Genomic DNA, 27,408 nt, shown 5'->3' with positions numbered 1-27,408 from the left:
CACAGGGCCAGGTAGTGCTGTGAGGAGCATTTATATCATTTAATCACATCTCAAAATGAAACTATTGTTATGCCCAGTGTTAGCAAACATCTGCCCTGCTGAAGTGTGCTGGAGCAACACCCTGAATCCCTACCAGCTCCAGCGAGAATGAAAGGCAAGTAGCCACTTCATTGATTTTCCCCCATCATCTATATTTGCTTATCAGCACCACTGCACTTGTCAATATGCCCTGTATCTCAAAGGCTCTGATGATGCAGTTAGTAAGCTTTGGAAATCAGGAAAAGAGATTGCTTAAGGGGTCTGGGATCTAAAACGAGCTTCTTGCTAATTCTCAGTCGATACTTGCATCATCAGAGCAAGACTGGAGGGGGTTGAGGAGAGTCTATGAGATACAGAGTACAGAGACGTTTAATGGTCTTTATAGTCATATCATATTATTCAAAATCCTCAGAGATAAGGTTTAAAACAGTGAAGTAGAAAAAAATAACTGAACTTGTCAGTACTTTCATACACAGGTGCACTGTAGAGCACCTGGTAAAGATAAATATCTAATGCCGTGCCAGGCAGCGTGCTCTCCTGAATCCTTCATACTATGCTTTAATGGTAATTACAGCAGGATGCTACTGCTCTTCTAGTGTGTCCAGCCAAAACATGCCGGCTTCCTCAGGGCTGGCCAATCAAAACAGTCAACTGGACAAACTCTCTGCAACCTGTCCAGTCTGAGACACTGTGACAGTTAGTACATGGACTGGATGGGCTGTATGCACAGATCCAATAGTACTTACTCGCACTGAAATATTTGGAATTTAAAACCTAAGCTACTACTGAAAAAAAACAAACTGTGGGAGGATAAAGATAGCAAACACCCAAAGCAGCAGAATGCATCACACTTAAACTCAAAAATTAATCATGGTGCAATGTTGCGGTTCAGGAGATTAAAGCTAAAGAGGCAGTCTTTGATCAGCCAGCAGTAAACAGCACGCTCCACCCATCTATCTCTCACGCCTCAGCTTGACTGCGTAAATCTGTGTTGTAGCCTCACAAACCTGGTTGCTTTTCTCTGCCTGGTTGTTCCTGTTAGAGTCTGGGAAATGGATGTGGCACCCGGTCTCTTCCATCACCCTCTTGATGTTGTTGCCACCTTTGCCAATAACGTGAGAGTGCTCCGTGTGGGAGACATCCATCTTCAGAGTTACCCTGTTACTCTAATGAGCAGAAGAGAGAGGGACAGGGTAAAATGATGATCAATAAAAATAACAATAGCTCAGTGACTAGAGCATAGTGCTAAGAAAGAGTTGCATGCTGTTATTCTTGTACTTGTAAAGATACAAATTACAAAAATGACAGAATGTCTGACATATAAGAACAAACATTAAGCATTATGAAGTAAATTTCATTTACTGCATTCACTGTACGTGGCACTGTCAAAAATATTGCTGTAGCAGTTACTGTCTTCTTCAAGTGGCTGGTAAATAGTGCAGCCATCTAGTATATACAGTGCAGTACAAAGTGTCCCTCAGGCACAGAAGTGTATCCAATATCCCCACAGCTTATAAAACTCACTAGACATTGTCACAGATTAATTTATGGCTTTGTGACATTTTCAAGAGTAGAAACAAACAACAAGGAGCACCAAGAGAAGTTGCATTTTCTCACACTCTAAATTCTGCTCCGCTGAAAGGCCAGCGCAGCATTTTTCCCTTTAACTCCATCTGAATAGTCAAGAGACACAAAATATTCCCTCTTTTTAAATGCTTTCAGATGCTGCAATCACTTAGAAAAGAAGAAAATAAGTGACAAAAATATGCAGTACATTCAAATATTCATAAAAATGAATCAAATAATAAAATACTTCTGCTGCGTCTGCAAGAATAAGTTGGTCTTCTCGTGACAAAACCATATGAGATGTGATAAACTAAGCCAATCATGTGTTGCTCTTTTTTTGTGGTTTTTCAAAGTGCATAGATGATTGGCTGCCCCCAGGGGGTGCTACAATGCAGTCGCCCAGGTGTATGATTTCTTGTGTTACCATGGCAATGAAGCCTGCATGCACACAGCAATCCATGATGAGCTCAGGATGTGAGTATCTGGCTAGATTAGTGCCAAATTGTACCACACTGCTGTGTGCAATCTGTCACTTGGACAGCGGGAGAGCTGAGGTGAAATAAAATTTGGTCCAATGGATGAGAAAGAGAGAAGAGAGAATCACATGAACACCATTTTCACTGTGATGACAAAAGATGTTTACTCTACCTTTGTGTCAAGCACAGACATAATTCTGTCTTTGGCTTCCCTCACATTCTCCCTCTTCCCGCACACCTTGATGTGAGGATCTGCAGGGAAAGAAAGAAAGGGAGACGTTAAGACTGGAGAGACAGAGCATGTGTGTATATGTGGGTGAGTGAGTGATGAGACAAAGCAGAGACAGAATGAGGAAGTGGGACAAAAGTTAAACCCATTTACCCAAACATGACACAGCAGTCAGCATTTGTCAACAAATTACAGCATGTCAAAAAACAGCTTGGGGACAGTAATTGCTGCTTTGATATCCGCCGAGTCACTTTTATGTCGGCAAAGCAACCATACTGCGTGGGGAGGGGCGGGGGAGGGGAGACTGGGGTGCAACTGTGGAATTATATTCAGGCAATCCATCAGTCAGTGGAAATCGCAGAAACACTACGAGCTGAGGATAATTGTTCTGCTGCAATTTAGCCTCAATAGAAGATGGAAACGTGTGATGCTTATCACCTCATGTTCCTGGACCTCATTCTGTCGGTCACTGCAAAAATAAACTGTAACTAATATTTCAGCTTCTTTCTTAAAGTCTTTGGAGCACATAAGTGAGCATATCTATGCGTGCTCTTCATCAGCTGTCACACACAGAACCAATGGCGTTCTCCTCAAACTCAAGACTAGATAGTATACTAAACTGTGAATTTTTTAAATAATTTAATGGCTTGTGTAAACTGTGCTTCCACAGACATCCTTGGCCTCTAAATACTTCAGTTAAAATAACCAAACACTGCATACCTAAACCATTCAAAGTGAATGCTTGTGTCTGTGTAGCATTGTGTAAGCCTACATCTGGCTCTGCAGCATGCCGGACCCCTGGAGAATGCAAATGAACATACACACAAACTCAAATGTGCGCACCCGTGTGCTACACACTCACAGTCCATTGGCCCTGTGTTAACTGCACTGAGCTGCAGGAAGTCAGCTAAGCCCCCTTCCAGGAATACCCCTCCCCATACACACACACACACACACACACACACACACACACACACACACACACACACAGCATCTCAGATTTACAGCATAGCCTTCAAACAGGACTCACTGAAACAGATTTATTGTAACAAAGTCGCCTGGACTTCAGAGAACCTCTCAGTTGCATGTTTACACTATCAAGAAAACTTGGGAATGAAAAATCCTAAACAGTGCAGAAGTGAGAACACCTAGCAAAAGAATGGTTGCAACATTTTTAGTGACAACAAGGGAGTTTCTCAATCTACTTTTTTTTTTTCCGATGACGTGCAACTACCATCTTCAAAGCCAGACTGAGATTGCTCTCCATGGAGCTGCAAAATACAAAGAGAGCATATGATCTCAGTCTTTTTCAGAGAGCAGAGTGAAATGGGGTGGCTAGAAATAAGAGTCCTTCTGCTTGTAAGAATCTGACGTAGAGTTCCTGTAAACAAGCGCTGGTCTTGTAGCGGGGGCCAGGCAACCTCAACACATGACAAGAGATGCTAGATCATACAGGAGAGTGTCAAAAGCTATCAGATGGTTGAGGGATACCAACTAAACAAAACGCAAGCTGCAGTCTGAAAAAGAAAAACTCAGGGAAAAAAAAGCAGAAAGATCAAAGTCTTAGCACTGGTTACAGGACATTTTTCCCATCAGACAGCAGTTGCTGTGAACAATAGACATCCCTCCACTTCCTCCTGTGGCGCCCACTCTGACCATTAGAGGGAGTATAGTTCTTCCAGTGTCCCCGCTCTAACCTGCAGAGCACATCTGGCAAACATTAGCCAGCCTAAACGAGTGTTGCAGTTATGATGTCGAACACCCCCACATTTTTGAAGCAGAGTGTTCTGTATGCTCTTTTTTGATGATTGACTGTGGAATAAAAAATGAACAACTAAAGTCTTAATTTGGCACATGCAACACCTACAAAAACAAACAAAAACAAGAGTAGACCTGCAGCTGCGAAAAGTGTGCATTTTCAGTAGAACAGATTTTACACAGTTCCACTTGACAGAGAAGAAACCTTTTGACCCAGAGCTCGGTACTGGCAAAGCCAAAGCATTTTTCCTTCTAAAGAATACCACACAAATGAAAGGAATTAAGTCCCTTTTGGCATGGCCATTCTCATTCAAAATATCTGCGGAAATGTTGAAACAGACGGTTGGCAAGTGCAAGAGTCGTATCAAGATACTTATCACATAAAAATAAACAAACACTGTGATCAATTTAAAAACGAGAAGAAAAGAAAAAAAAAACATATAGTTTTAGAAATAAAAACATACCTAAGGACCATTCCTCAGTATTGATTGATTGTCTGCATGTGAGCGATACGGCTCCTCACTGTATTAAATCACTGACAGCACACTGATGATGGCATGCCCCCGAGGCTAACAACTGCCCTTATCAGACTTAAGCAGGTGGCAGGGATAGCTAGCTGCAGGTGATAAATGAAATAGAGGAGCTGGCATTTTGATGGAGTGTGGTCCTGTGTAGGGAGAGGTTACAAACATACAAATCCTCTCACATCTGCCGCTATCCTGCAGAGTGTAACTGTTTCCAGACTGCGTACGAAAGACAATACGCAAAATTCCAGGAGAACTAGGAACCTAATATCCTTAAAATGTATAATTTTGGATTAGGATGACACAAAATAATCTGATAACCATAACGCTGCAACAACAAAACAACTACGTCATTGTCTATTTTAAGGGCAGATGATGGTGACAGAGCAAGTGAGTTTAGTGTTAGTCACATCCAGTGTAGAGTGATGAGGAACAAATGGAATGTGAATCTTTGTCTCAAGTAATTTTCCTACTACTTCCACGAGGTTTTTACCACCAGGGGAAGCATCTTCAGTCAATTTCATAAGGATGAATGAAGGTACAATAACTGCTATCTTGCCCTTTCCCTTTCCTTGACTCCCTTCTATGTGACCAAGTTGTTAAAACACATGGTCAGTTCCACATGCCTCTTCTCCCACAAATGCATTTGCTCACAAGATAACTGTAAGTGATTATCCAACATTCCTTCTTCCTCTCAGTTTATGCAACACGGGAAATTTTGACAGGATACAAATCATGGGTCAGGATTTAAAATATTCTCATTTTGTATACGGAACATAACTCCCAGGTGGTGGTGGAGTCGGGTTTTGTGAATGAACTAATACTTGGGGTGAATGGCTGTTGTGTGTGAATGGATTGCCAGGTTTTACAGTTGATTAAGTATCCAAAGAGAAAAATGTTAAAGATTCTGATGTAACCCCGTCAACTATTTCTGTACAGAGTGAGTGAGGAAGTTACATAATGTCATTGGATTCTACATCTGGCCTGAAGACGCACACTGGCAATTCTCCTGAGGACCACAAAGTGGGCATAGTACACCTACTCCTCACTCCCACTCCCCTAAAAACCCCGCCTCACCCCCTCCCGGAAGAGCTTTAAATAACCATGATAATGTTTTATTGGTAACAGAGCTCTGGAACAATTTGGCCAATAAATGCGTGAGCTTCAGTACAAGCATCTCCCGCCTCTCCGCCTCCACAGCAACATCACAAATTCCTCAGAGCAGATGAAGTTACTGGCTTGCGAGGAACAGAAAACACACATGCCTTCATCCTTTCACACTTCTCACACTTCACTTTTTAAATGCTTGTGCAACCTTGAAGTATGTGAAAGTCAAGAAAGTCATTTGAGTCAGACGGACAACAGTCCAATGACTTTCCCGACAACATATTTCTGTTTGAAACAACACTGACTCATAATCATTAACCACTTATAGGTGAGGGAAAGCAACCACAACTGAGCTGTATGATCCACACATGAAATTTAGTTTAGCAGTTAGTGTTATTGCACACTTAGTACTGTATGTCTGTTACTGATTGTAGATATAGTGAAAGGCAACGATGCCACAGACGTAGAGCTTATAGACTTTGCTGCATCAGATGCATGTTGAGTTTATTTCAAATCAGATTCATACATTTTATTGGCTCACAATTCACCAAACACTCAAGTGACACAAGGCAAAAACAATGGAAACAGTACGTGGATCCAATATAACAATAATCTGAATATGGGATTAGAAAGAAAAATCAATCACCTTTTTTAGACTTGGCTCCGATTTTCAGTTTGGACGGCCAGGCTATCTGTGTTTGGGTCTCATCCATGATCTGGAACAAAGAGAAGTCACAATTATCAGAGGGAATAATACACTTATTTCAAACATATTAAACACAATGTGTTGTATGAATATTAATGTTGCGGTAACATTGGGATATCTTATATGATATATTGTTTACACACCTCAACGATGAATATTACAGAATAACAGGGCTCAAAATAGTTGGCAATTAATTTACTTTGAATTAATTGTTAAATTTCAATTACTTAACTAATTGTTGCAGCTCTACAGTATAATATAAATGCAATGTTCTGATGGTAATAGACCAGTCATATTCAATATTTATCAAATACCGGCCATAGTTAGAGCCTACCTATACGTACATCAGAGGCTGACACTGGCTTATCAGAAATATCAGTATTGACAGATGCAGTATGTTGGCAGGCTATAAACAAAGAGACAAAAACAACACATCTATCTTCATTTCAGTATAAATCACAAATTAATGGGAAAAACATGTTATCATGATTGGATATTTAGTGCAGCAGCACACTGAACTCTGATTGTTCACATCAGTTTGCAGCCTGCGAGTTGGCAGAGATGCTTCACAGCTAAGTGACTGATGGTGTGGTGTCTGTTAAGAAAAGGTTGATTTTCCCCAAAACAAATATCTGCCTAGTATCATGTTTAGCTTTATTTCACTTATATATACCTGCACCGGAAAAAAAAGAAATATAATATCCATTGGGCTCTAGTGAGTATTATTCTGTTTTTTTTTCTGTGTGTCTCTTAATGTGGATTTTGCTTCACTTCAAGTGTGGACAACAACTTCACTGCTTCTCCTGTACTTGCGAACTGAAACTTATGTTACTTTGTTAACTCTAGAGAACATATGAGACATGATATTAGCAGCCAGCAGTTATAAAGAAAAGCCTTACATGATGAGAAGTGGGTGTTAGAATAGCAAAAAAGTCTTCTTTATAGTTAGGAAACCCAAAGAAGTCCAGTTTAAACATGTCTGATGATATAAGCTTAAATTATGTTTCCACACGTTGTATTGTTTCTGCTCAACACCCCGATCCCCCGACCCCGACACCACAGAGAAAAAGAAGAAGAAAAAAAACACACTGAGTACACTTGGCTTTGGTACATGTGAAAAATGCCAACAACAATCTATGCAGGACCCCTTTGACAAGTCTAGTCATCGTAACCAGGAGCATATGTATCGATGAGAAAAAAAAACCCTGAAAACTTCTAGCAGGACAAAAAACTCTGAGGAGCTGGTTAAGAAGCTGTCAGTGTTCCAGTCAGGAGGAATCTATTAACCAACCTCCTGCTCCTCTTTTCGGTCATGAGGAAGCTCACCTTTGCCTGGCTTTCTGGCAACAAATCCACCAACAAACCCCTTGACAGCTGCCCTCCACAATGAGTGGGTGATGTTAGTGGAAAAAAACACAAGCAGGAAAAACTGTCAGACCTTCCAAAAAAAAAAAAAAAATGAGAGGCTGACATGCTCTTTCCTAATGGCCCTGTCCTCAATGTGCACTATCCCTGTTTTCACAAAAGTCCTGCAGTCTTTTGTTTGTTTTAAAACTTTCCAGGGGTTTATGTATCCGGGGTGGAGAAGATATGAATTTCTCAAAGTTCTCAAAGTCTCAGCAACATGAGCAGACACCCGAGGGCCGCTTCAGTCCATTACATGAGCAGCAGCCACCACTTAATATTCCTTGGTGGTCGAGTGCATTAAGCAATGAGCCACATATTCTAACTCAATGGGAGAGACGATCCATTAAGAGACATCAGCGCTCTGTGAAGATGTTAGGATTATTAGTACCACTACATCAATTCACAGCATCTATTTTTTTTACAAACATTCTCACATATTTTCTGCTATTTTTTCCTTGCTGAAAAGGACAACAGTCTGTATTCCTCAGGGAGGTGGTGCACAAATCAAAAAGGGAAGTGCTTAAATTCCTCCATATGCTCTTCTGGAAGTAGCCCCGTCTGTTTGGCATCTTTTACAACAAATTCTGACAGCTTATCCACTGCCAGCCTCACACACCTGTAAAACAGACAGCTTTGAGAAACCCGGTGTGTCCTTCTCTTACTCTAAAACTATACGCTCAGAGTCCATGATGGTTGACTGGAAGTCCTTTCAAGCCTCACTGATTTTCTACAACATCCTATAATCACATAAAAATGAACAGCCTAGACGAGTAACAGAACGATGTGCTTATGCCACTATTTTGCCACTAGAAAACCAAGAACCTCAAGTCAAAAATGGAACTTTTCTCACAGCACCATTCAATTTATCAAATCCAGCTGTGAGAGTTATTTTTTTTAGGTTTTCTTTGTTGTAAATTCACGGCAGAAAATTAAGAACTCTTCCCTCAAAGGAGAGTTTGTCCTTTCTTTATCAAAACAGGATTCTGAAAAAAAACCTCTTAAAACAGATTGCTGTGAGCCAACAAAATCATTGCAAAACACCTTCGTACAACAGAAGTGTCTTTATTGATGTTTTGTTGCATTCTTTCTTCTCTCTCTCTCTTAAGCTCTTGGCCCAAGCTGCATATCTGTGGGCATTATCGCTATTATCTAATGGCAGAGAACCCCCCTTCCAGTTATTCTCATGAAATATGCTGCCCAGGGCTCTGCGTTTACAGCTGGTTTCTACTGAGTGAATCACGGAACCAGAAGGAATTCTGGTATCATTTTGTGCAACGAAGAAAAAGAAAAGAATTCCTTTCAAATAATCTCTCTAAACTATTTTTGTATGAATTCTTCTGTAGTATCATTAAAGTGGCAATGCCAAAAACAGTTTCAGTTTCAACATCCAACATACTAATGATCTTCCATCAATGTCCTCCTACTGGAAACCTTCCCATGCCTCCTCTTAGCAATATTATCACAAGTACTGCAATAATATTATCGGTCTATTCACTCCGAATGGTTTTACATGCAATGAAATTTAGGCCTGAAACCAAAATCAGATGAGTTCTGTGTTACTGGCCAGAGGCACAAACAAATCATCTGCAACATGACGCCCTCCCACTGTTGTCTGGTGTATGTGAGAAAACACAATAAATCATGAATACCCCTGTAGCTGAATGCAATCTTTTTCTTTATCAACTCAAGTCACACGCTCACACCAACAGCTGGACGAATCACAAACAACATTACAGGACATTCTGTTCTCAGTGGTATGGTGAAATTCTTTAACTTTTGCTTCTCACTTTCCCGTTTTTTTGGCTTTAGCTCTTAAAAAAATCAGTCCCCTGCGACAATGACAGATGTGTCTGGATTCTGTCATGAAGGCGTTGAATTTAAAACCACAAATTAAAAAAAATATAACACTCCTGAAACTCTCAGAGGTCGTTGAAATTACAGTGGCAGTGTGGGAGCAAACGAGCGATTGTGGGTTCCATTTAAAGAATGTGATTAAAAAGTTTAATTTACATATTACAATGAAAAATTCCAGAAACCCAGCGGAGTAAAAGCTGATAAAAATGTAACATTTCATAGCTGAAGTAACTTCAATTATACTTTCCTAAAATCTTCAGACTTCATAGGCTATGCTTCATCAACTTTTTCTCTAAAAAGGGCCTTGTTCAGAGAGACCTGTTTCCTGTCCAGCGTTGCTGTTTTTGGCACCGTCCTACAGATGGGACTGATTTCTGACAGACCACACACCATTTTAAAGGCTGGATGGCGTTTATTTTCATGAAGGGGCAAGCAAATACCTCTCAAATGGGTCAAGAAGATATTTGCACAAATTAGGTTACCTATACATTTAGCGTTCCACCCTTTCTTCTCTGCCACTCCACCCTTTCTGAAATGAATAAATACAAAAATGACTATGGTTCTGATCAGTTTCATGGCACAACCTTGACATGATGATTGGTTCTTAGAGGTTTGCAGCTGGCGTATGCAGACGTGCGCAGAGCCCTAAGCGAAATCAAACAGGATATCATTAAGGCAATGTCCTGAAAGACAGCACATGTGTTCGACACACGTGACTGTGTGTGTACATCTGTGTGTGTGTGTGTGTGTGTGTGTGTGTGCACGAATAAGCACAGCAGCAATCAACATGGCAGAGGCATGCTTCCTGGCCCATACTGCAATGGTGCAGCTGTTGATTCAGCTGGAATGTGTGACTCTGTGTCTGTTTGGGAGGGGGACACAGAGGGCTGTTTGGGGGTGTAAAGTGCTTGTGAGCAGAGTTAAGTGACTGACTGAAGGAACAGCAGAGCTCAAAGCTGACAGCATTAACGGAACCATCCCCACGAGGCTCGACAGTCGTAACTGAGATCATGTTAACAATCTGAACACTAACTCACAGCTAAAGCCCCCATTGCACCTCAGGGCTAAAACGAACATATGCATGGTTTAAAGAGTAGATTACAAGGAGGGCACTTCTGCAAAAACATTCTACTGTTGAAATGCATCACGACTAAATGTCACAGGTCAAAGCATGAAAAACTAATTTGCAATGCTTGTTAAAATACAATCATTTGTTTACGTTTTGTTGAATTCACACTGACCTAATTATTTCAACATCTCAATTCTATGCCAGCCAAATATTTCAGTCTGATAGTCTTAAGTTTTCCTATTTACCCTGTGTCAGTGCAACGAAATACAAGATGCTTTAGTGCTATAAACCGAATGAAATGAATTACGCCTGGCCTGAGATCTGAGTGCACTGGCACTTATTTATCACGCCTGGCATTATTTACAGAACCGCAACTCCTGGGAAGGAGAAATGGAAGGGGGCTCAGGGATGAGCTGGCGAGGGGTTCAAAGGCATCTCTCAACTCAAATCCACTCCAAGCTCTTCTGTGGTGTGCAGTTATCGACTCAACCAGCCGAGTTTCTCAGCTCTTCTCAGTCCCACGGCTCAACTTTTTGCACAGCTCTCCAAACAGCTTATTGGGCTGTGCCGTGATTTGACACTCCAACAGTTCCCAATCCAAAAGTTTCACTGTTGAGCTGTATAGTGACGCATGGTTTCTGTTGTTAAACAATCAAGCATTTGATTTGCAGAGAAATCCCCTTGTTGTTCCAGACTGATAACAATGATACACCAGTGGCTTCATAAAAATACAAAGATGAAACAACATGAAAAAAACAGCAGGAGGGAAGAGCATGAGGGAAAACATGGAGCAGACATAAAAGACCAAAACAAGACTGGAAACAAAGAGGGACATGTAGCTGGTGTGTTTCCCCCATGTGACCTGCAGAGACTTGCACATGGCTAATTTCCCAGCTGTGGCACCCTCCTGTGGTCCCAGTTTGCCTGCCACCCTTTTTACTTTTTCATTGACTACATGAAGAGGGTGGACTGTTTGTTCACTGGACTCAAAGGAAGTCCAGCAGACAGTGAGTAAGAGGGTTTTGATCAACTACAGCGGCTGGGCCTGGTTAGAAAGTGCGGGGGTGGACCATTTTATGTTGCTCTCGTCAGCTCCTGAACTCTACATCTCACTGGCAATTACGCCATATCATTCCCTAAGCCTGACATGTAGAGTGTGCGTCAAAAAGTGATCATATGCTTCCTAACATAAGCTAGAGAGTTGCTACGCCATGTGCTTTATTAGTCTCACGGAGTGTGTGTGGTACATGGGTGTGTTGGATGGGCAGGAAGCGGTCCAACTAAGAGTTTCCATTTTCATCAACTTCAAGGTATTTCACACACCTCATCCATTTTCTTTCAACAATACCGTTCCACAGTCTAACTCGGTGTTTATTTTCCTGGCTGTAATTAGGCATGTATGGTAATCACGCTATCAGAGGGGAACTATACACAGAGTTATCCAAATGGAAATTCTACAATAAAAACATGACTTTAGCACTCCTTCTTTACTGCTTCTCACCAGCCTTCCAACCCAAACAGCTGCACACTAATTTCTAATTTACAATTTAACCTCTAGTAACCACCATGCTTTGAACGAGCTGAGACAATATTGAGGCCAGAGACTTTAAAAACCATGACTGGCAAAGTCAATACACTGACAGCCGTATTTTGTCAGAAGAGCTTTCTGCAGTGAGGTGGACACCTACAGTGGGTATCTTAAACAATATCATTTACTCAACCAAAAGAGATGGAGAAAGAAATACAGTATATCTAGAGTCCTTGTTAAAATTCCAAGGAAGGGAATCTTAAAAGGCGCCTGGTTTGCATTACTTGGTTTTTGAAATCTGCTTCAGGGAAAGTTAAATTGCCTCCATCTTTGACATAAGCAACTCAGCTTCCTAACCTCCAAAACCAAATATGGAAAATAGACAAAAGAGGAATGCTAAAACAAACCGCTGTCCATCATTTATTTCATTACAGCCTATTAACATACTATAGAACTAGTTCAACAAACGTAGGAAACTGGATTTTAAACATGGACGAATCCACTCAAGATACTTAAAGAGAGCCACATAATTAACCAGATACCTTCATAATGACTGCTGGCAAATTAAATTAGCAATAACAGTTAACGTTGTTGAAAATGTGACTGTTTTCATTTTCAATGCCATGTGATCAGCCTTCACTCATTTCGATACATGATTTTATTCATCATATCAATACTGAAACTTCACACCACACAGACACAGTTTCACTTCAATACATGGGGTTCAAATTAAACAAATGAAGCAGATCAGGATAATTTGCTTGCCAGTTCGTGGAACACATTCACTGTATCAACTAAAGGAAATGGTTGTTTTATCTCATAATCATGCCGCTAGAGGAACTTGCACCACATTTCGCAGCATAAAACAAAATAACTGTCGGGATTAGAGGTAGATATACAACATGAAGAAACACACTGCAGTACAGAATGATTTCTAGATGTTCAGGCATGATTTATTTTGTGACATATGGTGGCTTTTAAGGACAGGTTCATAATTATTCAAGTCTGTCTTACAATGACAGTCAAGTGCCCATATGAACACTGAAAGTGAGGTTTTCCTCGCTGTAATCATTACTCCTGTTCATACTGGCTATTTAAAGATCCCTTTCAAAGGCGCTTTCAATGTAAGTGATGGGGGCCAAAATCCACAATGTGTCCACACAGTCATTTTGTTCAAAAACGCATTTAAAAGTTTATCTGAGGCTCCAGCAGTCTGAGTTAGTCATATCAAATGGATATCTGCCACATTTACAGTCTTTTTAGCATCAAATTCCCTCTTTGTGTTTCCTCGGACAGTGTTTCTCTGTTGAGCTGCGGTAGTAACAAAAAAAGGGACTTTGACACTAAAAAGACTAACGTTGAAAGATATCTACTTGATTTGACTAATTTGGACGGCTGAAGCTTCATATTAGCTTCTGATAAACTTTTAGAAGCATTTTTGCACAGACAGAGACTTGTGGATTTTGTGCCCCATCACTTACATTGTAAATGCATTATGAAGGGATCTTCTAATGGCCAGTATGAACAGGAGAAATGATTACAGCAAGAAAAACCTATTTCAATGTTCATTTGGGCACCTGACTATTATTTTAAAGACAGACTTGAAAAATTGTGAGCCCGTCCTTTAATTGGACATGAAAATTAAAAAAAGAAAATCTTGTAGCTAGAAGTTGTATGAAACATCATTAGCTAATAAAAATATTTGTAATATAATGATCACCAGTGAGACAATGTGAGCGAGTTGTGACTAAAAGCACCCTTCAAGACTATTTAAGATCACTGAAGCAAATCTTTGTTTTAGTGAGTTGGTAATGAGGCTTCAGAACATTAACTAATTAAATCAGTGACAAAGAAAAGTCAGTGAGGCAGTGCTGCCCTGATCAGGCCTGTGTTTAACCTCGACATCATTTTACACTGTAGAGATGATCTGGTATATTATGGTATATTACGTAAGTGAGAAAGGCCCAAAGTGTTGTGTCAGCTGTGTTATAGGATCAGAGCCCTGGAGCGATTTAACGTCAGTGTCGTTCCATTGTTTTTGTTTGTTTTGATTTGTAATTACGAGTGACTGGAGGAGCACCTGACATCTGCTCCCTTACCAAGAGAGAAGCACTGCTCAGTGGGCTTGAACGCAACCCAAAGACAAAGCAAACACTGTCCAACTGCAGACTACACACTCACCTTCTGAAAGAAATCCTCCCCTCCGTTGACTCTCCCCTCAGAGGCAGCTAAAGTGAGACAGAGAAAGAGAAAAATAATTCATAAAACCACACAGAGCCACTCAGTTTAGAATACACAATGTAACCTTAACATAGCCAAATCACACATAGATTATCCAGTCTCCGCAAAATGTTACGGTATCTTCACTCAGAGGAGTGTTTATGGTGGATCCCCATTTCTTTGGATATTGTGTTTGGCACAGCTACTGATACTGCTCATTTGAAGGAACGGAATAAAATGTTCCAAGTAATTTTCTATAATCCTAGAGATTGGATTCAGCTTCCGTGTAACAAATTGATGGATATAGTGAAAATATTTGGGCATTTTACAGTAGCCCTTAATGGCGTAATTCATACCATGCTTGGGTCAACTGGTGTTGGTTTCGCACATCTTGAAAAGGCTTTCACACTTTTGAAATTTGTCCGTCAGCATACTGTACACTTTTAGCCATGGGAACTACAGTATATCAAAACTAAAGAGCTGATATTAACTGCCCAGTGTCACCTGTAAACAAAAACAGCATTTACAAGACAGCCTTGATGTTTTAAAGTAATTTTCCAAGCAGGTGACAGAATGCCAAGAAACTCCCTCAGCTGATACAGTAAGCTGGATAGAGACAGAGGGCCAACCACCAAAGCAAGTCAGGCCTGTAGTCACTCCAACACATCTGCAAGTCCTTCAAATTGTGGCAGCTCTGTTGATGCAAAATACATATTTGCTCTCCAAGGAGAATTCTCATGTTCCTCTGTCATTTGGGAGAACAGGAAGGTTTACTGATGCATTTCAGCCGTGTTCCCAAAGATGGATCTGTTGATGTCTGCACGAATCTGGGTCAGGAGCAGCAGCACAGTTGATGTGGGTTATATATTTCAGTCATAAATACTGGCCTCTGTGCACTGACAGGAATTATGTTGTGATTAAACGGATGCAAAGGTCTACCGTATTTCATCTGCAGCAGACAGCTCTATTTCAGAATAAATGGTTGAGCTAATTTAAAAGTGATTAAGGGAGCACATTAGTATCGGCTAAACATGATCACACTATACTGCGAAGAATATTGTTCACAACCATACTATTTTCTTGAACATGCCACTTCTGCAGGACACTGAGCATTTTTATATACAACTTCTTTATCTCAGTACTATATGATGATCCCCATGTCACGCCACCCGGACGTGACAGGCATTGGTAGGACTTCCCCTATCAACACCACATTTCAAAAACAGAGAATGAAAAGCCTCACTAAAATGCAGTTTCATTTTCAACCAGACCACACGTTATGGCCTTTGGCGATGCAGTAATGCCTTCTTCATGAGCATTTAACACATGTTTGTACTTTCACAGGCTGCCCAGTAAACAAGTCCAGGCCACAGTTTATGAAGACATTGAGACTGTTCTGCTTTGGCTCAACGGGTGAGTCAATTTCAGATGAAATTTGTCTACCTTAGACGCTTACCACCACATTACACTGATGGGCTAAATGGATGAATTCTGACTATTCATTGGCTCATTCAAAACAGAAGAATAACAAGGGAAATCTAAGAAGGATGTAGATTAGAAACCGATGGACAATGTAGGGTAACATGATAGCTATAGAGCATTTAAGATGCAGTTTTCATAAAGAGATCATACAAATATTCCAACCACCAACAATCCCTCTTCTACAGGATCCAAAATTAACACCCGCCAAGTACCAAATGCGGGTAGATTTTCCGTTTGGCGAGTAAATCTCGGAAGGCTATCCGCCACACTGGCGGGTAAATGTTTGGACCAAAATAGACATGTAATAAAATATCTGGCATGATGGCTCGGAGGAAATTACTTATGTTTGTCCCTATACAGTGTAGACACGCACACCATATGTGTTTTTTATGCGCGTCTAAACAGTGCCACGAAACTTAAGGAGAGCTCAAGATGGACTGAGGCGAAGGAGTGCCAGCCACAGACTGTATCAAGTGCTCCTAGTTTCACGGCACCGTTTACCATACGGGACATCTGCTAGTTGACATCGCAGCTCTCCACTAAACTGTCACTTGCCGCCAATCTGCTGCTAGCTACTGTTAATTAAATGGCTATTATGTAGCAACTTTAAGAAGGAGTAACCAAACCTTTAAAATGAAAACCCACTGACAAAAAGGAAGACAAAGCACATAAAAAAGAAAGTTTTGTGAGAAATGGAGATTTGGAGATAAAGGAGTTTCAAAAGGCTGGCTACAGTATGATGAGGCTGTGGTTTGTATTCAACATGATACATTATCATCTCAATAAAATGCACTGAAACAAAAGTATATATGATACAAAAAGGCAATTAATTATTTGGCCGGCAAAAAATATGGTTGGCCAGTGGATTTTTTCCATCTACCAGTCCCCTTGGCAGGTGATTTAAAAAGTTAATTTCGGACACTGCCTTTCTGTCATTCTTATCTGCCTTAATTTGCTGTGTAGCCTCAATTTAAATGAGTCCAGTTCAATACCCATGAAGTAAAATAAACACGTAACGTGCTCACCCATTGATTTAAGGCACATCCATTTATGCTCAAATTTCAATAACATTACCTAGAAAGATACTTGGCAAAAAAAGATCTATGTGGTTGTGACCCACTGGAAGAAATCACACAGATGGGGGGAAAAAGTTACTAAAACAATGTCTGATGCCTCTTCAGCTGCTTCAAGAGCCTCCCGTTTTTGTTTAAAATTATAGCAATTTAACCAAGTGGCTGATGCTCACAGTGATGCACTCTGCATACAGCCAAGTGCTGCACATTATCAGATGACAAGCAGCTGACCACAACACTGATGTTGACTGAATTAGTTTCAAATTTGACTTGCTAATAAGGGCTAAGGCTGAAATTATTAGACAATTAATGAGTCAAAACAGTGACATTTTTGATAATTGATTAATTATGCAAGTAATTTATTGACTAAATTTAGCAGTCAAAATTCCTTATTTCATATAATTATCTCGTAGTCTGCAGCGTAAGCCTGCAGGGGATCATTTGTTTGGTCGTGTGTGCGTGTGTGTGTCCATGTGTGTATCTGTCTGCAGCTAATCTCACATACAATTGGACCCATGAGCCTAATATTTTTTGTGCACATTTCTGACTGAATGCTCAAGGGCCTCTCGTGGGTCCAGTGATTCACAATTTTTGAAAAACTCCTTTTATACCACCATTGACTGCTGACTCCCAATTCTACTAAACTGGCCGGTAGGGGCTGCAAGTGATCAACTGCTGCTTCAGTTTGGAAACTTGTTTCTAATGAGACAGACAATCACGCCTTGTTGCCATGCTAGATCAGTTGGTGCCAAATTTCCGTACCTCGCGAGCGGGCTGTGTTGTGAATTCAAATAAATATTGATGAGATTCCTTATTAGCCTATTGTAAAGCTTAGACTTTCATCTTTTCAGTAGTCCTCCCCATTTTACAATAAGCATTGCGATATAGCAAAAGGCATTTCTGGCAATTGACTGGGCTAAAAACAAAGCTTACCTAGTCTGTTGCCGGCCAAATTTGGGCCTTGGTCATGGCTTAAAAACTGACATCCATATAAAAGTTTGGTCTCATCTTCAACGGAGCATCTGCAGATTAATTCCATACCTGATATGTTATGATCCACTAAAGTTAGGCACGATGCAAGATAAATATCTCTCTGTTTTTGTCATCTTTGCTGCCATCTTGACTGTACAAACCTGGCCGACATCTTCTAGTTGGAAATTGAATATATTTGGCTTCTTTGACTGTCTGACAAAATTATAAATTTGAGAATATTGGCAACTTGGGCTCTGGAAACTTGTGATGGATGGTTGTCACTGTGATACTAAAAGATTAGTAGAAAACTAATTCATAGATTAATCAATGATGAAAAGAACTGAGAGTTGCAACCCTAGCTCAAGCTGTTAATAAAAAAAAATCTAGTCAGCATTCAAAGAAGAAGAAATATATTTGGTTCATATTAATGATAGTAAGTAGAAGTGCTAACATCTGATATTAAATTTAAATGACATCCAGCTTTGAGGGAACAGCTCTGACTGAGCTATTTACTTAAGTGGCCTGAAGTTATCCACAATTATGAGAGACATTACTGAAAGGGTTTCCTGTAAAAACTAAGACAAACAAAAAGGAGTGCTGCAATATACAGACCGTTTTTCCCCACTTGTCTACTAAAAAAACTGAAAATCTGTGGTCTAAGTATTTTTTCATGAATTAAACAATAGTAAATCAGTCAGTGGCAAAGAAATAGAAACTAAACAGGGTACATGGTGGGCCAGTTAAAATGCTACTTAGAAACAGGACATCTGCATGAGGACAATATGACTCTCCTCAGTGATGCAGTTGAACTTTGAGTTTTTTATATCATACAGTATATATTATTATCCATGTTACTCTGTCACTGATTTGTAAACTTCCTGGATATGTAGAAGAGGTATTGTTATTCACAGAAAGAAAACATTTACCGAGAAGGAAAAAGAAAAACAAATGTCACTGTACGTCTGCCTTATGTCAAGGGGATGCTGTCACGCTTGAAGTGGAGATGTGTAACTACAACATCTGTGATGCTTGGCAAGAAAAGCACAGCAATTAAGTCCAGTAATTACACAACAAAGACGACCAATACTAGGTGAATAACAGTGCCAGAAGGAACTCAGATCTATTTCAGTTTCACCCAAAAGAATGCTTATGTGCAGACAAAAATACCATTTATATCCATGACAACTGAATTTCCAAATAAACTCAAAATTGCACAGAATTACATGCAATCTTCCTTTCTCCAAAAGTGCACATGCACAAACAAAGACTGCATGCTCATTTTCACACATGCTCCTTTAAGCATTTCATTTAACAGTAGCTAGTACGAGGCGCAGGGGAGAGTCATATGTCAGACATGACAGCTCCTTTCTTTTTATTCCAATTTGTCTTTGAAATGAAGTCACAGCAAACTGATGAATAAAAACACACTTTTGGTGTGGTGTTATCTCAGTAGTATTGGATTTACAGACAGTAAACATTACTGATTCAAGATAACAATCAGGTCAAGTGAGGCCTAATGAAATGATTGAAAAGATGAGTTAAAAAAGCATAAATACATATTTGTTTGGATGTTAAACTTGCCACAGCCAAAGACTAACATAAACAGTGAAACAGCATTTTTGGCCTGTGTGCACTGGGAGCTGAAAGGAATCTGATATGGAGCATGAGTGAAAACATGAGCCATGTGCTGAGAGCAAAACATCCTGTTGGCACATGCGTTTAAAGTGGTCGTGGGAGAACCCTGAGAAGAGACAGGGAGGTTACTACAAGCTCTGGGGTATATTATGATATGGAGACAGTCTCATCCTGTTCTAAACCTACATTACACGAAAGGTAAAAAAAAAAAGAAAAAAAAAAAAGTAGTGGTATGGTTCACATTTTCAAATGACATGAATGTACCAATTTTGACTTGAATTCTGCTCTCAATTTGCTATGAGCCAGTTGTAGAGCAAACAAACTTTCTTCATTACCCTCAGCACAAGCCCGGTTCCAGACCTCTGAATTGTTGACCACATCTCGGATTTTTTTTAACAACTGAAATAAGTCTGGTGTTGTGCCCATAGACAGCTATTTCCCTGACTGGAAAAGAACCAAGTCAATCAGAGCTTTGTAAGCTTTGTAAGCTTTGTAAGAAGAAGGGATGTGTCATATTCTTGTGCCAGAGCCAGAAAAGTTGCAACAGAACAATTGCCACAAAAATGCAGACAAGTACGACAAGTTCAGTGCAGAAATACTGTTTATTTTAAGTTAGAGTCACAGAAATAACTCTTATATTGGTATATAACATATCAAACACTAAGCTTCAAGCAACCGCTGTCACTTTCAGTTCTCACTGAAAAAAGCATAGATGGGATAGAAACATTTTGGGAAATATACTTTTTTGCTTTCTTCCTGTGGGTTAAATGAGCAAAATCAATAATGACTCTCGTGCCCGAAGTCTAGTACCCTCACCGTGAGGTTGCCAAGAAACTAGTGGCGACTCCAGGAAGTCACTGCACCCAGCTGCTGGTCACCAAGAGAAAGTTACAGGACGCAACACCTGTAAAATCATAACTGGTACTGGTAGGTGGATTTTTGAACTATGGAGAGAGACAGGCTAACCGTTTCTACTGTTTCCAGTCTTTATGCTAAGCTAAGCTAATTAACTCAAACTTAAGAGTCAATCAATCTTCTCTTAACTCTTGGCAAGAGAGCAAATAAGTGAATTGAACAATTCTTTACAAAAGGGCCACACGGATATTTTTGCATTACAACTTACTTTTTTGATCACTGCAACAATTTTTGTAAAAGTTATTGTTAAATTCCAGGTCACAGCAGCATCTGAGATTTTGAAAGTTAGCTACTGAATGCCAGCATTCCAATGCAAGAGACCAAATTTACATTTTTCCTTTTCACAACAGTCGTGTTTGCTTGTTCGTCTTGTAGATTTGATTTGCTAACATTGTAAGATGAGAAAAAAATAAATATACCATAGAGAACTTTTACGTTTGTCTTTCCCCTTTTTCTTTAAGGCTCAATGGGCATTTTGCCTCAAAAATACATAGCTCATGCTTTATTACTTGGATAACCAAGAAAACTATTGTTTTGCCTGTGAACTGAAAGCCAATTTAAATTACAGGCCTTTCTTAAGACAAAAATGGTTGCAACATGACTGAATGGTTGGACAAGAGTTGAAGAGCACATCCCTAATTTAAAGTATGTTTTTTAGCATTTTAAGGGCACTGACTTTGTAACGTTTGTTTCTAAAGTGACAGAATGGTTTAATCGTCTGTTTTCGGCCCAGGTTATATGAGGACAATGCAACGCTCCTCCCTTCCAGCTCAGCAGATTGTAAAAGCATCACAGCTGAAAAACAACACAAGATCCCTGAGCACAGATCACATGTTGCAATCAATACTGTCCTCTGGTGTTTTTTTTGAAAATATGGAGCAATGAAGCACTAAATTGTACGCAGCTATCTCCCATGTTGCCATTAATTTGACAAAGTAAACAAAAAAACGTTACAGTTAATCAGATCCACACCCTCTAATGGTCTCCATGTAATTATTTAATATATCAAATAATTGTCACTGCATGTAAAGAACTGAGTGCAGTGTAAGTCATGAAGGTCTAAATGCTGTCAGATGAAAATGGGGTCTGTTATCCATTATTTTGTGGAGAGACTAACTTTCTGGGAGATTCCACTGTTTTGACACTGAAGGAATGTAAACAGCGTTGATTTCTACAGTCATGGCTTCAATCCACATACAACAATTAAGCAAACAATAGAGACACGGGCCATTATAACTCAAATCCAGAGAAGTGTTTGACATGTATGTTTTTACTATTAGAAAGTTTCTGTCCTACACTATATGTTCTGGTTTAATGGAAAGGTTGAGAGTGAGCACTAGTTTAAGCCAAAGTTTCTCATAACAAGAGGGCAGATATGTCACAGCTCAGATATAAGCCAACATCCATTTATTTTGAACACGCTATATCAGTCGATCAATAACTACCAAATAACACAAATGCCTGGTTACCCCATTATTTGTGCTGTGCCAGAATTATCAAGTGAAATCCATCATGCCAAAGGATTTCTATGAAGACAGGGGCCTCTTAGATTACAAAAACCAAAGAGAGCCCCTTAAAGGCACCATCTAAATCTCTAAAATGCAGAGCTGCTTAGACAAAATCCGCTGCACTGGCAATAATCACAAAAGGACTTAAGGTGAAACTTGGGACATTCACAGAAAAGTCAACGCAAGCATTAAAATGAGTAAGGTTATACAACTTCAATTTCCTTTGGATAGGATTTCATAACAAATGACAACTCCAATCTGGGAAAGGTTTGACATCTCAGTCCCCCGCCTGCTTTCATGCCTTTACTTAAGTGACACAGATTAATATTAAAGCCAGGTTTATAAGCTCCCCTGGCTGAGAAGACTACAACTAGTATGAAAAGAACTACATTTCCCATGTTTTTAATAGAAAGAGCGGGAGAGCATGATGTTTTCACAACAGCGTTCTGACATCCATCCCCCCAGTGCGCACAGCAGCTCTCAGCTGATTCAACATGGAGCTAATGAGAGGCCCCCAGGGAGCCGTAGAAAAACATGAATACACACGCAATGCAACAAATCCTTGAGTAAGCACCCATGCTCATTAACACATGAACACTCATATTCTTACTGTAAAGTACATATTTAGATCAGTATTCTACTAAAAAAGTAGCGATTAATTACCTGCAATCTCCTTTTAAGATCAACTTCAAGAATTGCTGTATATAAAAGCCATTTTTTTAGAGAAAAAATTTGTATGAACAATCATCTAGAATCTGATATTGTTCAACTTCTCATCAAATGTCAGAGTTAAAACTTAATCTAAAATTGCATCTAGTGATAATGACTGATATACAAGTGATAAAGACAATTTGACTTTATTATCTACAATAAAAAGGTGCAACGATTAGTTGACTCATAGTCAAATAATCATTTTAGTAATTTTTTTTAAGCAAAAATGCCAAATATTCTCTTAAATATGAAAATTTGAGGCTTTTCTGTGTCAACCATGATATTAAACTGAATATCTTTGGATTTTGGACTGTTGATCAGACAAAAAATGAAATTTGAGGATGTCTCTTTGAGCTTAAAGAAATCATAACAGGCATTTTTCTTAATTTTCTGACATTTTATAGACAAAACAAATAGTTGATTAATCAAAAAACTAGAAATACCACCTCGTGGTTGTATGTCTCCACCAACCACTCAAGTTGCAGTATACATCCATGTCTGTCCAGACTCATATAATATGTGTAAAGAAGACTTAGAAGAAGTTTAATAAAAAGGTATCAAGTGTATTTTTTGGCAAAATGGAAGTTATCACTATATTGACATGTATGATTCCAGTGAATAATTGTCAGTAAGAAACATGCTGTCTTCCCTTAAGAGACTTTACAGAGGACTGATAGAGAGCTTCATCACATGGTACAACGATAATCACCTAAAGCTCAATATCAGCAAAACCAATGAGTTTGTGGTGGACTACCAGAGGAACAGCAGGCCCCTGTCCTGCTTCCTACTACAGTGACCATGATGTGATTTGGGTTGACTCATCCAACACCTGCCTTCTATCAGCTCATCACCTCTCCAGTATTTCAACCATTCACCGCAAGATCGTTTCCTCAGCTACAATGGCAAACAAACCTCCTTATTCAAGTGTATTTGGAAAACTATTCTTTTTGTTGTTGTCTAGCTTGTTATGCATCGTCTTCCCCCTTGCCTCAGCTTTGTTGTTCTTGTTCTGTTGTATGTTTATTAGTGTGTTGCTGCAAAGAAGCTACAAATTCTAAAACGTGGATGCTTCACACACATCTTCAACCCGGCAGCACAGAAGATCTATATAAATCACATCAGTTTCAAGGTGGGCACCCAAGATTTGTGTCACCAACTCAGTATCTGAGTTATGGCGTTGAATAACAGCCAGAAAAGTGTTTCTGCAGAACATTATGATGTCACAGTGAAGTTGAACTTTGACCTTTTGGATATAAAATGTCACCACTTCCCACTTCCACCAATTTTATCCTATTAGACATTTGTGTGAGACTTAGTCATAATTAGCATATGAATTCTTGAGTTATGGCTGTGTTTTGTGAGGTCACAGTGACCTTGACCTTTGACCACCAATTCTAACATCCTTGAGTCCAAGTGGACGTTTGTGCCAGTTGTAATGACTTTCCCTCCAGGCATGCCTGAGATATCACATTCACAAGAATGGGATGAATGTGAGGTCACAGTGACCTTGACCTTTGACCACCAAATAAGTTCATCCTTGAGTCCAAGTGGACGTTGGTGCCAAATTTGAAGAAATTCCCTCCCTGGATATCACGCTCACGAGAATGGGACAGACAGACAACCTGAAACATAATGCCTCTATATGGATACAAATTTTTATCAAGGTATAGGTAATTTTATATTGTGATATTGATTTATCATTGTATACTATATTTCCTGGAAGTTCAATTGAGGATTTTGATGAAATCACTAACCGGGACTAGGAATCTGTTTTTGGCTAATCAAGTGATTTAATACCTGACAAATCAAGGTAGGTCATCATATCAAAACAATTCTGTAAATCAAGTACTACCATAAAGCCTGAAAAGAACCAGAGATATCAAAAGGAACCTCTGTATAAATCTAATGTCTCAGACAGCTGACAAATTTATACTATCTCACAGTATTCACCTTCAAATTGCCAACACTTCTTCCTCACACCTTCACAGACTAACAACCATGTCATTTGAATCCAAAAAGCCAATTTGAAAAAGGTAAATAACAAGTGTAGACAATAAAGAAAACAGTGCATTCAATACAATAAATAGCATTCGATGACAGAGGCTGTTTTCATCAATCAAGCTTAAATGCCTCACTTCAAAGACAGGAAGTTTCTACAAGTGTCTCACCCCGCAGCTGACAAGTAATTGGCAGTAATAGGGTTGAGATCTAAATAAAAACAGACAAAAGCCAACATTTAAGTCTCTCCTTTGGCACTACCTCTATGCAAGTTGGCATTCAAACAAGAGTGCAGTGCCTGATAAACATTTCAACTGCTTCTTCAAGACAACAGTGGTATCTAATCACCAAGTCAGGATTGGGAAAGTATACAACTAAAGCAGAACTGGCTGTCCTCTTTATGTGATCTTTCATCTCAACACTGCCAGGGAAGCATTCTGAGCTTTCAACATTGAATTCTTTATCTTTGTTAAAAAGGGAGGTTAATGATATTTGGGTCAAATAGACATGCCTCCTACTTCTCGCTTTAGGGATAAAATTGTTTTGCCATTTATTAATCATGTAAGATCACTTGTTAACCTAAGAATTACTTCTTAAGATTCACTTCACACTTGCTATGGTCAAAAGGAAAGTAGTCTGCACTTTATAAAAATAGATGTGGTGTTTTAAGGCTGAAGGAAAGTGTGAAATCTTTTTTTTTTGTACCTTAGTTGGTTTCCTCACAAATGATATCTTTACTGCCTTTTTTCTATGATATAAACAACAAATATATTCTGTGAATTAACACAAAATGACCAGCAGTGTGAGATGTCATTTGATTTGGAGTTGAGGATTTCCTTTAAGTTACAATCCTTAAGATTTTCATGAAGTTACACTCGGCTTTTGATGCCAGCATTTTTTCAGCAATATCCTCAAGATATTTACATTCTGTAATTACCTCTCTGTATATATGTGTGTGTGTGTGTGTGTGTGTGTGTATAGTAGTTGTTTCATTGTTAGTTACAGAGTACACCATTGGATTCAAGTTGCCCACCTATGCACGACAAATTCATGTATGCAACAAATATGGATTCAGTGTTTAAAATTTTTATCTCCTCACTATCAATCTCACTGTTTACTGTTCACTCTCCTAACACAGAGCTGTACTAACTTACTGCTAATGCAAACTGAACATTTCCTACTGGTGTTAGAAGCATTCAAACAGTAAAACAAGTCACCATGGTATGCTGTGTGTCCATGGCAACAACAGAAACTACAGCAAGGGAAACCATAGGAGGGGCTAATTTCACTGATATCTGGGTGAGTCAGCAAAACCTGGCAATTAGTTGGCAAAACTTGCTGTATTTATTGGGTTATCTTGGCAAACATTTCCCCTATTTTCAGCTACAACCTGTTCTTTTTAGCTACTTGATAAGATTACTTGGTTGGATCTAGAGCCCGACCGATATATCAGTTGGCCAATATTGGCCTATCCCAGATATATCCATATCATACACTTACCAGCCACTTCATTAGGTACACCTGTGCAATCTAATGCAATCCAATACAAAATAGCTTATTGTCAGAAAGGTGATAATTCTACTTTATGTTTATTATTGAGGTCATAGTGGGTGGTGGTGGTGGTGTACTGGAGTGCATTACATTGAATGGTGTTCCTAATATTTTGTCCACTCCATTAACATAAATGAGGGGGGCAAAAGTCTACTGTTTCAGTGCACTGATGTCATTTTGGGATATAAGTTTATTGTTAAACTGTAAAATATACTGCCTCCATTACATATCTTTGTCAAAAGTGTTTGATATTCAAGGGATCATTGCAAAAAATGTGTGTTTATATATAATATCAGCTGGAATTTTTTTTATCCCTGATATCGGTAGTTGCCCAAAAAATCATCGGTCGGGCTCTTGTAGGATCGGAGATAGCCGGGAGCCGTTCATTCAGAATAACATTGACGTCACCAGTCAGCAGTTGCAGCAGTAAATGCTTTATTGTGAGGAAGTTTGAACGCTGACTGCAATCATTAAAAATGTGTCTAGAAAACAAGAGAACGGTAATTTTCAGTATTTTTTAAAACAGCAGATCAGCTTTAAATATTGCAGGGAGAAATGGAACAAGAAGGAGCAGCCACAGTGAGCTGCTTGATGAAGAGTTGGAGGCAACAATGTAAACAACTTTACTTTGCCCTGTTGTTGTGTGGAAAACTACTCACACCGTGAAATCAGACAGCAATTGCAATTACGGACTTTATTAAAACAACTGGCGTTGGTTTGGCTGCACTTCAGCAGATACATCAGTTGCACTTGTTGTATTTCTGACCTAGTGGCTGCTCAGGAGTGTTTGCTGTAGTATTAAACCACACTCACAGCCAGCAGCCATGGTGTGTCTCCAGAAAAGAGACACAAGGGATTACAACTACAAGGCCTGATGCTTCAAACCTGTATCACTTTTGCAGCTTTTAGTGAATGAAGTTAATACTCACAAAATTGAACACCTGTCATCAAGTTTCTTTTTTCAAGCAGAAATCGCCCTCTATGCTCAAAACGGCTCCTCGCTCCTCTCAACTCCAGCAGGGTTGCCAAGCAACTGTGCTATCAAAATAATACACTAAGTGCCAGATGTTGCTTTCCGGC

At 39.5% G+C, this 27,408-nt stretch overlaps 1 protein-coding gene across 2 annotated transcripts in view; it reads right to left on the bottom strand.

The window, feature by feature from the left end:
- The window catches only part of LOC121911330 (protein bicaudal C homolog 1-like), a 74,405-nt gene that overhangs the window by 25,459 nt on the left and 21,538 nt on the right, over positions 1-27,408 (bottom strand). For both annotated transcript variants that reach the window (XM_042432695.1, XM_042432694.1), the window contains exons 2-5: positions 14,445-14,491; positions 6,346-6,415; positions 2,254-2,333; positions 1,047-1,205 (exon numbers count right to left, since the gene is read on the bottom strand). In XM_042432695.1, coding sequence (XP_042288629.1) covers positions 1,047-1,205; positions 2,254-2,333; positions 6,346-6,412 — 306 coding nt within the window. In that variant the 5' untranslated portion in view covers positions 6,413-6,415; positions 14,445-14,491. The remainder of the gene's footprint in view (positions 1-1,046; positions 1,206-2,253; positions 2,334-6,345; positions 6,416-14,444; positions 14,492-27,408) is intronic.

Source organism: Thunnus maccoyii, chromosome 14 (assembly GCF_910596095.1).
Source record: "Thunnus maccoyii chromosome 14, fThuMac1.1, whole genome shotgun sequence".
Taxonomy (NCBI): Eukaryota; Metazoa; Chordata; class Actinopteri; order Scombriformes; family Scombridae; genus Thunnus; species Thunnus maccoyii.
The sequence above is the reverse complement of the archived record's forward strand: the minus strand, read 5'-3'. Positions and strand labels throughout refer to the sequence as shown.